The 13,168-nt window shown below is 37.9% G+C and overlaps 1 protein-coding gene across 1 annotated transcript in view; it reads right to left on the reverse strand.

Moving 5' to 3' along the window:
* Positions 1–1,819: 1,819 nt before the first annotated feature.
* Positions 1,820–13,168, reverse strand: part of arid3c (AT rich interactive domain 3C (BRIGHT-like)) — an 84,721-nt gene continuing 73,372 nt past the window's right edge. The window contains exons 4-8 of the mRNA XM_062381163.1: positions 10,353–10,536; positions 6,545–6,789; positions 4,666–4,953; positions 3,026–3,115; positions 1,820–1,989 (exon numbers count right to left, since the gene is read on the reverse strand). Coding sequence (XP_062237147.1) covers positions 1,820–1,989; positions 3,026–3,115; positions 4,666–4,953; positions 6,545–6,789; positions 10,353–10,536 — 977 coding nt within the window. The remainder of the gene's footprint in view (positions 1,990–3,025; positions 3,116–4,665; positions 4,954–6,544; positions 6,790–10,352; positions 10,537–13,168) is intronic.

Consider the following 13,168-nt stretch of genomic DNA (forward strand, 5'->3'; position numbering starts at 1 on the left):
TGATGTCACCTTATCTATTTATGATAAAACGCTGCCAACAGGGCTACTTTACTCTCTACTCAATGCCACACAGACTTTCTTGATTAATCTCTGCCACATTTACCCACCAACATTACATCACATTTGTGCTTCTGTATTATTCTGTGAACATGCATTGCTCGTCTTTTTGTATTGAAGTGAACCCGAATGAGCATTGCAGAAGATATTTTCAAAAAAACAATGCAATCTTTTGTGATGCAGCTATTCTGATCTCAATATAATTATTTGTGAGCACAACTTTGACAGTGGAGCAATGTTGTTGATTGAAATATTTATCCTGATAAATGAGGAAAGTACTATACCAGAACAATACTTAACCCATGACTGTCACTATACACTGTGGTAGACAGTGAAACATGTTGGCTAACAAGCTTGTTTAGAAAATTAATTATATTTTAATATTTTATCATTACATCACAAACAATCATTCCTAAAATCCAAACAACAGGTTCACTTTTTTTGACAATATGACAACATATAAAATGCTAAACTGGAAAAATACTAAGTTAAGCAATGTTGGCACAGCCCTCCATAAAAAAGGCCTCCACCCACATATAAGACATACATCTATGCATTTAATAACATGTAATGCGATGTATGTTATCTTGTTCTCTTCCTGCTTACTTAAGAGTGAGAAACTGCAGGGTGCTGACATAAAGTTGATTAAACAAAGTGCAAAACAATCATTAAATCATGGTTAGCGGCAGACATTATCAATGCTTAGGACATCTGTTGTTCATCTCCTTCTCACAGAGAGAGATATTTTGTCAATCTCTGGCAGACTCTTGTTGGCTCTGTATTGACCCCTTTGCAAAGGTTTGAAGTTCCTTATAATAAAATATACAAAGACAGGTCTGTTGTCTGATCCTTTTTTTACAGATTTCCACCAAAAACCCTTTGGTGATCCTTTCATTTGTGTTCAATTTGTTTCATAGCTCAGATTATTTGAATGTCCTGTACGCATTGTGATATCAACATTTTATTATATGAAACTTGGTTATCCAGCCCTGTGTCAGCTATGAAGTGGACTGAGCTGGCAACTGCCAATCCCTATATTTTCTCTGTGTAAACCACCATCTACTTACTACTATGCATCACTGCAACATATGACTAACCTTAATACAAAGATTCAATTTAAAATGACTGGATTGATTCATATTATAGTTAGATGGCTGATATCCTGAAACAAAAAAAATCACAAGTGACACACACAATACTGGATGGGTTCTGGGACTCCCGGCTGACTGGTTTGAGGGATGTACTGTATGTGAGAGGGCAATGTGGCTGGCTATGTTTGGCCTGCCCTGACAAGTTAATCTGACCCCAATGATGTGTGTATGCACATTACTCTTGAGACAGAATTGTTTGTGAGTAGTGGATAAAGTTATGTGTTCAGATGCACCTTGCCTCTGTATTCTTGCTCAGACCATCAGGTTCGATCATTGGTAATAAAGCTCACTGAACAGAGATTTGTTTTCTTTTTTGGTATCAGCTGTAAGCGATGCATTTCTGAGGATTGTTAAAAAGCCTTCAAGCGAGTCTTCAGTTAATGGTTGACAGAGTTGTTGGGATAAGAATGGGGATAAGATGGGCAGATATCTTATCAAAGAAGTTAATCTACAAAAACAAGTTTGCTGCTTTTCTATTTGTTTTTTTGTAACTTACATGAAATCTCACTGAGTGGCTGGAGAGAAGTTTGCCAGATGATCATGTCTCCAACTGCTTGATGTCTTTAAGAAGAAAATGTCTTTAGATGAGGAGGTGAGGAGAAACAGGAAACTCAGGGAGAGGAGTTTCTGAGTCCATGGAATGAGGAAGAGGAGCAGGCTGAGGAGGAGCAAGAAGCCTGGAAGAGTGTGGGACTGGTCTTTCCCTGAGTCTTACAGTGGCTATGTTTCCGACGATGTCCCACCATCACTGCCATGGGCGAATGTCGAGCAAACAGGATGCCTAAAGAGGGAACATAAAGTCTGTTACATCCTTCATCTTCTACTAATACAGCCTGCCACTGCCATACCCCTCAGGCAGCCATTGTTGAGTGTACAAAAAAACTACTTTCAGAGAATTTAACTTAAGTTAGTAAAATAATCCACAGTCTTTTTTTCAATTGTCCTACTAGTGTGTGGTTAAAAGGGGCAGAATTATGAAATTATTTGAATTTCTAGAGCAACTTAACACTTATTCACCTGAACACATGTGAACCTTAAACTATACAAAAAACAAAGGACACCCTCTTTTTCAATTACCTTTATAAATGCTGATGTTCCAACTACCTTAAAGGTTTGACGTTACTCATCCGTCTTACCCCATCTACAAATTCTGTTGTTTCTCACTTTCAATTAGCGCTGCTGTCTATGTCTTTGATGTCATTTTTTATGTCATTTCACACATAAGTGTGATTGAGTTTGACATTGAGGAGAGCATATCAAAATATATATTGAATTTTATTTAATGTACTTTAATTTCCTAATATAATCAACCTGTCAATAAATTACTGATATTACTGTTCACTCTGATTATACAGCATTTGTTCTTCCTGTAAGAGAGTTCCTCCTCTTAATACTCAGAATTTTGTGTAAGTTGTATATTTTTTAATAATTTAATAATAATGGGACATAATGGGTAAAACAAAAGAAAACTTATTTCAGCATACTTATCTGCAGACCAAAACATAAAGACAGGTTTAAGTAAGTGTCATCCTTTGGCAGGATGACTTGGATCAAGTTAGCACGACTGAACATTGCACACACATACACACACTCTCTCTCTCTCTCTCTCTCTCAAAACAATAAGCTTAATCGACCCTCAATCCACAGCCCAAATTCTGAGATATTTAACTTTCTTAACTATATTGGATAGCCACTTCATTACAATGGATTTTATAGCAAAGACATCAAATTGCGTAGAGGACTAAGCACCAGGGTGCTGCTATAACTTATTGAATTTCCTGCCTGCAATTACATCAGCAAACGGCCCCTCTATTTACCTGTGTAGACAACTCCATTTATTTCTATTGACATGTTGATGCTGCTAATGCCGTTGGTAGACAGGTTCAATGCGGTCTCTTGTCTATCATCTGTCAAGAGAGGAGGCAGAGAACGAGAGAGAGAAAAACTCAATATGAGCATTTAGAAAGGGAACAGAAGAAGCCAGAGGAGCTCCCCGCTGGAGTATTGGTGATAATTCAGAGAGTGACAGGATAAGGAGAGCTTTATTAAAGAGTCCTGGGGAGAAAGAACTGTCAAAAGAGGTTGCAACCATTTATATATATGTCAGCTATGTATGAATCATATCACGACACAAAGTTTCAAAAAATAAATGTTACACGTTCTGAAATAACAGAAATGTATTAAGAAAACAGACTACACACAGTGATCTTAATGAACTGCTGTGATATCAAACCATCTGTAAACATACATTTATCCATCTAAGTGCATCTGGATGGAGTCAAATAATAGTGTTTTAATGTAATCTTTAAATTACAGTGTTTATATGTGAGAGCTAGACCCAGACGAGCAGCGTGGGAATTAACCTGAGCAAGATTCACATTCATTTTAACATCACACATCAAGTTTTAAGCCTATTATTATGACTAATATGAGAGAGGCAGTGATGCAGACAGAAATGATATCACACTTTAGCAGATAGGCCCCTCATTCTTCCTTCAGCCTGTATCATTAAGTCATATGTGACTTAAGGGTTGTCATGAGCCATGCTGGCTACAGCCAAAGCCAAGCCAGACTGGCATTTGCGCTTACAACAAGCTGTTTCTGTCTGTGGTCCAAAAAACTTTCTTCATAACATCTGAGGACCTCAACTTCAAATTAAACATGTTACATGATGAAGTATGTGCACACTTTACAATGAGATCTCAGACTGCCTATTTGGCCAGGCCATTGTTTTCAACACGCCACCCACTGTGAAAGGGTTAGGGGTCTGACAGAGGGAATACAAGTATTTTTTTTAGATGCACATCTTGAAAAAGTGAAGTACTGTACAATGTGTAAAGGATGATATAACCCAGAGATTTCTTCGATTTAAAAAAAATATTGAATATTACATCTCTTACACTGTAAATGGTATGTCTTTATATTGTACTTTTCTAGTCTTGATGACCACTCAAAGTCCTTTACATAACAGCTTGAAATTCACACACACATTCATAGAGTGCATCTATTAGCAGCACATTTTGAGGGGCAATTCAGGGTTCAGCATCTTCGGCATGCATATGGGGAAGAGTAGGGATCAAACTGCTGACCTTTTGGTTGGAGGACAAACGCTCTACCCCTCATCCACAGCCGCACTGTGAACTAAGGCTCAATGTATTTGTTACTTATTCCTCTTAAGCCTCTGATATAAGGAGGATCATTTCACATTTCATTGTAAAAACCAGGCATAGAGTGAGGACAATTTATTACACTGAGGACGCAGAAGCTGTTAACTTGGTATTGCTTCCGGGACCAAAATGTGCATTCCGCAATGTAAAAATAAAAAGGGGGCTTTTTTATAGTTTCATTGTTAGGGTGAGATAATGACCTCCTAAATTCTAGCGCCAGTCCAGTACACTAGTGAATTATTGTAAATTTACTATACACAACATACTCAACCCTCTAGTTATTGTCTCACCTCTGTTGTTGAGTTTTATGTTGAGGGGTAACTGAGTTGCCACTGCCAGCAAGTTCTGCTGCAGGGCATGTTGCATGATCCTCTGCTGCTCCTCTGCCACCATCATCTTCTTCTCTGGTGGTTCACCGTTATCCAGTTTCTCTCTGAGCTGCTCCAGAGCTGCAGCCCGTACGGCTGCTGCTGCCTGAGCAGCTCCTGCCTTGGCAGCCACAGCTGCCGCATGATGGCTGCTTGGTGACAAATGGAGGGCAACCCGGCTGGGAAGGCAGCTTGCCATTATATGCTCCTCTGGAGAGAAGAAGACTGAATGAATAGTCTCTAAACAGACTCTACCTGCTTCTACATGTCTAATAGGCTGTATATGACACATTATTCTTTATTTTGTTGAATTGTCTCCTAAAATGTCATCCGTACTGCATTTTATTTATCTTGTAACATTGACAATTCTTGCTGATAACTACTATTTGTTCTTGCTACTATAAATAGATCCTTTGTCACAATATACGTGATTACAAACATCATTGATTTTCATACACCTACAATTGTGTAATACATCCAGACTTATAAATAAGAGAGATACCACACATTATGTGAACATTTCTAAAATACTTTATTTAATTCCTCAAAGAAAGGTTGGGATCTGGGCAATCTTCACTTTGACAAACTATTCAATCGAGAAAATATATTATTTTATTATTCTAATAATTATAATACAAAAAATTATTTGTTTATTTAGGATCTGATCTGCTGATTGCACCAGGAACCTGGTTATACTCCTGTGATTATATTGCTCTCCCACTGACTAGCTATCAACCAGAGTCATCAGGAGATGACATAGCCCTAAAATCTGCAAGAGCATATAATTTGGTGCTTAAGACAGAGTATTTCTCTCATAAAAACACAAAATAGCAAAACGAAACACTTCACTTCCTGATAAATGTGAGGTAAATATGGGGAAGGGGGGCATGCTTAGCACACTTTTGAGTGTGTGCAATTTGGTGCAGATCAAAATAAAAATCCAGATGGACTGAAATTAAATGTGGTTTCCTAAATTGACTGTTGGGCCTTGGTGGAGGTACTTATACTGCATACTGACACTGAAAACGGAATGATAATTGCAACTCCATTTTCTCTATTTTCACTCATGTAAATCAATCCTGACCTTACAATTCTATCTTTAGTTTGTGTAAATATCAGACTTTGTGGTATTGTGTGCTTTAATTGTGTCATAATATTCTGTGTAAAATCGCATAAAATTCTCAGGGGGCTTTCACACCTATTTTGTTTGGTCTGCTCCTTCTTTTCAGTTTAGTCTGAACCAAAATAACAGGTGTGAAAGGTGTTTTAGAACATGGTCTGGACCAACAGACCAAAATTAAGTCCAACAAAAAGAGGTGGTCTCATGGATCAAACAGATTATGTATTGGTTTGTTTGCAGGTAAAAAAATATTTTTGGATATTTCAGACTTTTGGACCAGTTCCTTGAAATTAAGACATTAAACAACAGAAAACAGACACGAAATGTGATTTACAAAGCCTGAAAATAAATGTGTTGCTTGTGACTGTGTCTAAATTTAGTATGTTTGAAAGGTAGGTGCTAATCAGCACAGCGTTACACAGATATGGCTGAAGTTATTCTGGTGAGGAGGAAACGGCAGGAAGAAATGGAGAGAACGGGGTTTTTCTGCAAACATTAGCATGTTGGGATTGACAGGAGCAAAAATTATCCCTCTTTTGCCAGGGCACTGATGGCCATCATCACACCAGATTCAGCACTAAATTGCAATTCGAAACCAAAATTAACTGATCAAATGTTTACAATATAACCATGTACTGGACATGCAAATGCCAAACAACCCTTAGTGTTCTCATATCTTACCTTTTTTAATCACAGGCCCCTGGGAGATATGACCACTGTTATTATAGACTGTAGATAGATGGGATATTTGCATCTTTGGTGGGGACACAAGGGTGGGGGTGCCCACAGGAGAATAGTTGAAAATTGCAGAGCCATAGCTCTGCCGTCGGCCTTCCCGACGGTTGCTGTCGATAGCCGCCTGAAGCTCTCCAGGGGAGCTCAGTCCCTGCTTATCACATTCATACGGGTAGAGGTACTTCATATACCTGCAGGGAAGGACAATAAATATTCAGACATTTACTTTCCCTTTTGTTACTGTGTCACTCTCTACCATTTGGTTGATCAATCATCAATCAATTGTTTTGGTTCCAAGCACAGTTTACATATGATAATGCATGACAGTGTGTACAAAATTAAGCAATAGTTAATGTGTGTAGCATTATTCTGACCCATAGTACTAGGAAATATACAGGAGTAAAGGAAAAAGTCAGGTGATGCGAAGAGCGTCCAAGTTCACATGAGAAGAAAGTTGAGCAATAACATAGAACTTACACACAGAAAAAAAGTGTTAGGGGAGAGCGGGGTAATGTGAGACATCGGGTTATGTGAGACACCCCCTGTATCTAGGCAACGGAGCACATTTGTGGTCCTTTGACCATTATGTTTTCAAGCCCCTCCCATTCCCCCTTGCTCTTGACGTGTTGTTTTTTCTAAAACGGCGGCTGTGGGGTAAAATGGGACAAATGCTGTGGGGTAAAGTGAGACACTGTCTCAGTGTCTCACTTGTGAGACACTGTCTCACTTTACCCCACAGCCACCATAAAGCACAAGTTAAGTTTAGTCTTAAACATATTTTAGTGTTATATTATATTATATATGTTTTATTTTTAATGTCATAAACATTGTAGAAAAGCCATCATGCCAAGAAACTATATACCAGGTAGACAACCTGGGGCCAAACATCCCTCGCAGAGATGGAGAGTGCCGGGGTAAAGTGAGACACAAGACCACTTTTTTAAAAACAATCATATTTTCACTGCCCTTGGTCCAGAAGACATTCTGATCATTTCCATTGCTAGAACACATCCTGAATTAATGGGAAATGTGTCAAGTTGACTGATATATCATTTTAGCTCGCCTAGAGGGGAGCAAATGTAAAAAACCTCTCACATTAATCTGCTCTCCCCTTCTTATTGTTGCAAATTATTACTGTAGCTATGATGATGGAAATCATCTGATCTTTAATCAAAAATTAGATAAGCATTGTGTAACTTTGACTGCATTTTTTATGGCTTCAATCAGCCTGTCACCTTGAATTAAAGAAACCAAGTTGTGACTCAAATTCCAAAATTGGAGGGATGGACAGAATAATTATATAAACACACACTCATTATTGTCACTGTTGGTAAGGTGTGGTTCAATGCCCAAATTTTTAAACTGGAAAACCAATTTTGTCAAGAATGAAAAATGTCGTTTGGACATAATATTCACATCCATGTAATACTTAGTGTTTGCTGGACATGATGGTATGGCTTTCATTGTTGTAAAAACATGAATTCACAATAAAAACATATGTGATCTGCCAGGGGACTGGGCTCTCTCCTGTCTTGTTCACCATCTATGCCTCTGAGTTCAAACACCATTCTGAGTCATGCCGCTTTCAGAAGTACTGCAATCATATCAGGGATGGAGAGGAAGGAGTAAAGAAGTCTAGCTGAACACCACCTAGAATAAATAAATAGTGGTGGACTTTTGGAGGACCTGGCCACATTTTCAGCCAGTCTCTATTTAGAGTGCTGATGTTGAGGGTCAGTACCTACAAATACCTGGGACTGCAGCTGCATGGATGATAGATTGGACTGGTCAGCAAACACAGACACCATCCACAGAACAGGGCAGAGCAGTCTCTTTTTCCTAAGAAGGATGGGGTCCTTTCTGTACAACATCGCCGCTCATGTTTTACAAGTCATTTCTTGTGAGTGCCCTCTTTTATGCTGTGGTGAGCTGGGGAGGCATCATGAAGAAGAAAGAGGCTACGAGCCTAGACAGACTGGTGAAGGGAGTAGGCTCTGTACTAGGCACAAGGCTGTATCCCTCATATCAGTGGCCGAAAGAAGGACCCTAGACACGCTACTGGACATTATAGACAATACAAACCACCCCCTGCTAAGCACACTGATTAGGCAGAGGAGAACATTCACTGTGAAGCTGCTGTCTTTGTCCTGCTCGACAGACAGACTGAGGAGGTATTTTTTCCCACAGGCCATACGACTGTACAACTCCTCTCAGATATAGATAAATGATAGTGTTAAAATACATTAATCACAGCCTGTCCCCATTTCTGGCTATGTTAGCCATTTGCCCACTTGTATTTGCATATGTATATATGTTCATTATTTATCTTTATTTGATCTTTATATTTGTATTTCTGTAATGCTATATTCAAAGTTTTATTCTTGCATTGTTAGTACTTTACAGGCTGTGGTAGTCTAATGCACAACTTTTTTATTGTTTTTTATTTATTTATCTTTAAATCTGTATTTATATTTGCTATCAGTATTCAGGCTGAGTTACTTTTGTACCCTTATTCTACTTCTCTCATCTCAAATTTCCAATCATCTTTTACTTAAAATATCTGTATTGTCAATATCTCCATTAGCACATACTTCTTTATAGTGACAGCTTTGCTGTAGTTCAGGTGGCTAGACTATCTTTATACTGCAAAAAGGTTAAGATAATTGCAGAGCCTATTAGTGAAACACTTTGAAAGTCCAACTCTTTTGGTTCTATCGAGTTTCTCCTGATCCAGCTTGTTGCCAGCTGCTGATTTATCTGTGGTTCTGTTCACACTTAGAGGAGCCCATGTGCTGACTCTCCAGCTGACTATTACAGCTGTGTGGCTGGACTGTGACTCATGAAAATATGAGTATTATGTTCATAGTGTTAGATCAATAGAGAATCATATGAATGAATTGAAATAATGACAAGTTAAAATGTGTTGCATTCCTTTAATGTATTTTGGGCAACTACATATTATATGCAATAGACTGTATATATAAATTGCAATATATGCACATATATGTTTTTTTATTCACAGTGTGTATGTCATATTTGCCACTTCCTTCTGTAACATATCTATATTATTTGATTTTAGGCCGCTAACTTTACACCTGGCTTTTTATTATTATTATGAGTAGTAGTAGTATTTCCAAATAATGTAAAACCATTATAATCACAATATTCACCATATTTCTAGCTTTGGCTTTCAAATGATTTGAAAAGCAGCTATGAAGTGCTGAGAATGAGAATGTTTATTCATTTAAAACCCCTTTGCATATTGTAGATTCATTCATGTTAAACCAACTATTCTTCAGTCCATCAAACATTTGTATCTCTTAGAAGATATGCAGTAAAGTTTTAAAATACAGACAAATATTTAATTAAACAACACTGATTAAATTAATGTTTTCCACAGGAATCCTCTACAGGGTGCAGTCTAACAACACGGCGCTCCACATTAACTGCCACCAACAACATTATAATTACTATTAATCATAGCGGGGATTGGCTGGTAAAGACCACATATAGACTGTGCTTCTCCCCTGTCTTGACACGTTTTCAAGTCTTTGAGAGGTATTTAAAGAAAACGCCATATTTTAATCAAAGTAGATGAATAAAAGCTACACAGACCTGATCATTATCATATAACACCAATGTATCTTATTTAGGTTGGACTCACTTAGAACACCACAACAAGCCTGTAGTTAGGAGAGCAGTGTGAGCACAGGTTTTCATGCATCTAAGGGTTATCATCTGTGCTTGTACTCACTGTGTTCGGAGAGTGAAAGCTGCACTGGTAATGGAGGTAGGAAGGTTAAGGCCTTTGGTGATCTCACGCCATATTTTCTTATTGATGACTTCCACTAAGCCACCTTTTTCTGTGACGAGCTTGTAGAGCATGTAGAGATCCAGCACCTGCTTGGCCATGATAGGAATCCGATTTACTGGAGTCCCTGCAGAAGGCAAACACAATATCCACAATCAATTCCATTAACTTTGGTTCCTCCCATCAATACACTTCTACACCTTCTTATAATGTCAATTTATCTCAAGCCAGTCAAATGTCTGACAGCTCTGTTAACAGAAAAAAATATAACTTTCATAAAGTTTCTAATGTTGTATCTGTATATCGACTGAAGCCTGCCTAATTAATTAGAAATGTATTACGTCTTAGCCATTATTAAATAATCCCTGGAACATAAAGAAAATTCTGTTAGCACATTTAAGACAACAAACTGCTTCTCATCAATTGTTAACACAATATACATAAATAAAAGAAATAGAAATGAATGCAAAATAAAATGTCTTAATCTATGGAAAATGGGACAGCCAACTCCTTATTAACAAAATAAAGGAGCTTAGAGAATAATTTGTATTGCAATTTAATGTTAAGCAATAAAGAGACAAAGTCCAGGTATTTGTGATGATTCCAAAGTGTTTGACCCTGAGATAATTAACCTGCATTTTACTGATAGAGTTCCATTGTGGCCATCGGATTTACCATAATAGCAATCAATAGCTGCAGAAATAAAGTGCAAACAACAGCAGTGGGTCCTATGCACTGAGGGGGGAGCAGAGCTCTGAACTATCGTCTGAGGTTGTAAAGCCACATCAATTAAGGCCAGTAATTATGGCCTCATTTTGTGGTGCAGGCATGTGAACGAATGAGAGACTATTAAAACAAAAGATTAATGCTCCCCTCTCCTCACAAGACAAATAGCAGCAGTAGGTCTGAAGACATAGAACCTCAACATCACCCTAGAAGAAAGTGCAGAAGAGGCTTGAATTGCACAAAAATGACTTTAGTGTGTACTTAATCAAGTTCCCAACAGGGATGAAATGTGTTACCGTACAATCCAAAGGAAGATAGAGCTCAACAAGACAAATCACATCTTATATACTGTCACTATGTATGAGTAAATGTCCAAATTTGATCATTCATGAAAGCAAAGTAAATGTAAAACCCTGAAAAAATTCTGCTGACTCTTAAAATGTCAGCCCTGACCTGTAACCCTTACTTCAAACCTTGACTAAAAACTGCCACTGAATTTTGATTGAAAGTATATTTGTAGCGTTGTAAAACTGAGAGAATCTGAAGGAATATGACAAAGCCTCCATCCTACCTCTACAGCTCTTTATTGCCAAAGGGCTACTGTTTCCATGATGATCAATAAAACCATTATTTTGTTGAAGACACTATAGCAAACCAAATAAAGATAGAGGTAAAGGCAATAAATAAAAGTCTCAGCCTTTGTCTGACAGAATCTGAGGAGAGACAAGTGTCTTAAAACAAGATTTATGTGCTCTCAATACTGTGAGTGATGTATTTGTCTCACTGATTCCATGAAAGAGATATAAGGAATAAAAGAGCAAGAATGGAGCGCTTTGTCAGCACAAAATATATAATCAGGTAATGTATCATTATGACAATGAGTAATGGTGGACAAGGTGGAAGAAACTCACTTTGCACAGCCATATTCAGTGAATCCTTCAGCTACTAAGAGAAGATCAGCATCAGCACCTCTAGTAGCAGAAAAATCACCTTTATGGTTGGCTTCATCGCTGACATGTTCACTTCGCACTGAGCCGATAATGGGATGAGAATTTCTACTCTTAATTGACTTTGCTCTTTTAATCCATGAAATGCATGATTATTGCAGCATCACAGGGGAAACCAACTGTTCATTTACTTCTGTTTGACTCCCTAAATGAAGACAAGGAAGAAGGTGTAATGCATAAATATCATTAAGATTCAGGCCAGAATCAGATTTAAATACACAAACCAATAATAAATTGCAAAATGTGTGTGTGTGTGTGTGTGTGTGTGTGTGTGTGTTTGCTGACTCCTCTGTAGCAGAACTAATATGCATTAACTAAAAACAGCAGCATTTGCCACAGAAATTGTTTCCTCAGTGGCGGTAACAGGGTGCACATGCATGCGCACAGAGGTCACTCTCACATGCAAAAGTTTCCGAGTGTCAGGTAGACAGACTAAAGAGTGAAAGATAAGTTCTCACGTGACACAGGGAACTGCCAAAACTGCAGCTGAAACTATGAGGTCTGACGGACTGTAACAATGTTATGGACCATAGTATGAGCATACGGTAGTGTGTGTGAGCATGATTGAGAACACAACAAATAGTGCATTATAAAACTGTGCGGGTACAATAGAATATTGTGGGCCGCCATTGTCCAAATAATGTGAAGCACTGAAACACATCACTTTGCCACACACACAATAGATGACATGACCTTCACTAACTTGAACATACTGTACATACAAAATAAACCAACTAAGACATACTGCTGCCCAAAATAGCCTCCTCACTTGAGCACATACAGCTTTTAGATGAGAGCCAGACAGTCAATGTCATTGTCAATTTTATTTATATAGGACATTTAAAACAACTTGGTTGTCACAAATGGTGCTTCAAAAATATAAGGTACAGCAAGAAGACAATAACATGCATCACAATTAGAAAAGTAAAAGTAGTAAAATAGAATAAGATAGAGAGTAAACTATTTTTAACATATATAATATATTGTAACGTCCATCTTCAGAGACGACACTGCTCTCCTTATTTG

Source organism: Platichthys flesus, chromosome 3 (assembly GCF_949316205.1).
Source record: "Platichthys flesus chromosome 3, fPlaFle2.1, whole genome shotgun sequence".
Classification (NCBI taxonomy): Eukaryota; Metazoa; Chordata; class Actinopteri; order Pleuronectiformes; family Pleuronectidae; genus Platichthys; species Platichthys flesus.